Source organism: Chrysochloris asiatica, unplaced genomic scaffold (assembly GCF_000296735.1).
Source record: "Chrysochloris asiatica unplaced genomic scaffold, ChrAsi1.0 scaffold00040, whole genome shotgun sequence".
Taxonomy (NCBI): domain Eukaryota; kingdom Metazoa; phylum Chordata; class Mammalia; order Afrosoricida; family Chrysochloridae; genus Chrysochloris; species Chrysochloris asiatica.
In genome coordinates this window covers 16,170,584-16,171,999 of record NW_006408558.1, presented here as the reverse complement: position 1 = coordinate 16,171,999, position 1,416 = coordinate 16,170,584, and the positions used below count along the sequence as shown (strand labels likewise).

Genomic DNA, 1,416 nt, shown 5'->3' with positions numbered 1-1,416 from the left:
ATGGTGATGATGATGGTGATGGTGGTGGTGATGGTGGTGATGGTGGTGATGGTGATGGTGGTGATGGTGGTGATGGTGATGGTGGTGATGGTGGTGATGAAGGTGGTGGTATTGATGGTGATGGTGGTGGTGGTGTTGATGGCGATGGTGATGGTGGTGATGGTGATGATGGTGATGATGATGAGGAGATAACGAGGCTGAGGATGATAGGGATGAGGAAGAAGATGATGGTGGTGATTATGAAGGAGGGGCAATCAACAGCACTTGTCATGCACTAAGGTCTGTCTTAGTCACAGGGACACAGCAGTGACAAGACAACCATGGGCCTTGCTCGCTTGGGACCCAATCCTAATGATGGTGACAGGGAACAAAGAAACTGATATATGTAAATGAATACATATGTATAGTAGTGCTGCAGAGGATAGAGAGCTTCCTGGAGCAGGTGACATTTGGATGAAGTGGGAAACACCATGCCATGGGACAGTATCAAGGACAGCCCCTTCCTTCCCCCGCTCCTGGGTCCTCTGGAAGGGAGTGAGACCCTGGGTCCATGCTAACATTTTGTGACTACCTAGATTTCTGCTCAGAAGCTCTGAAGGTGCAGTGGTTAAGTGCTCATCTGCTCACTGAGAGACTGGCAGTTCAAACCCACCCATGGGAGAAAGACTTGATGATCTAATCCTATAAAGATGACAGCCCTATGGGAGCAGAATCCATTCCATGACACCCAACCACAACGAGGTTGAGGATGAGGATGACGAAGGGATGATGGTAGATTTATGACCTAGGCAACCTGTGTTGTCTCTCTGGGCCTCTGTGGTCCCATCTATGGAGGCTGTGGTCAGATGGTCCTGGGTCCCTCCTGTTTCTGGGTCACAGCATCTGTGGTCTCTGCTCATGGCTTGGGTCACCATGGAGCCAGTTCATTTCACAGTGGGTCCCTGTGGCTTACCTGGCTTGCTGGCTCCTACGCCACTCCCCTGGGAGGAAACAATCTTTGGAATGCCCTGTACATCATGGGCCATGACGTCTGTTTAAACTGCAGCCACCATCGCCAGTGTGGGCTGGGGCCTTGCGTCTGGAGAGGGGGTGAGCGTCCAGGCTGGTGAGGCAGCATATGGAACCCATTTGGGAATTTCTTTCTGCATAAAGCGCTTTTCCAGGTGAGACACATGCCTGTATTGCTTGTGAAAAACAAAATAGCTCTACGTTCTGCCCGCTATGTTTTTATGGATCTTAATTAAATGTGTGCCCTTCTGGGCTGGGAAATCAGACCTTCTTTGAGCGGCCCCTTCTCCAGAGCTGGTGTTGGGCCCAGGGGAGGGCCAATTATACCCCCCTGTCCTCTCCACCATCCAGGACCTCCCAGGCCCTCCAAGTGCTCGGGAAACGTATGCTTCACAGAGGCGCTTTGAT

General features: G+C 51.5%; 1 protein-coding gene across 1 annotated transcript in view; it reads right to left on the bottom strand.

Moving 5' to 3' along the window:
• Positions 1 to 1,025, bottom strand: part of LOC102841198 (cell wall integrity and stress response component 1-like) — a 60,453-nt gene extending 59,428 nt beyond the window's left edge. Inside the window, exon 1 of the mRNA XM_006861045.1 lies at positions 953 to 1,025. Coding sequence (XP_006861107.1) covers positions 953 to 1,025 — 73 coding nt within the window. The remainder of the gene's footprint in view (positions 1 to 952) is intronic.
• Between the last annotated feature and the right edge of the window lie 391 nt (positions 1,026 to 1,416).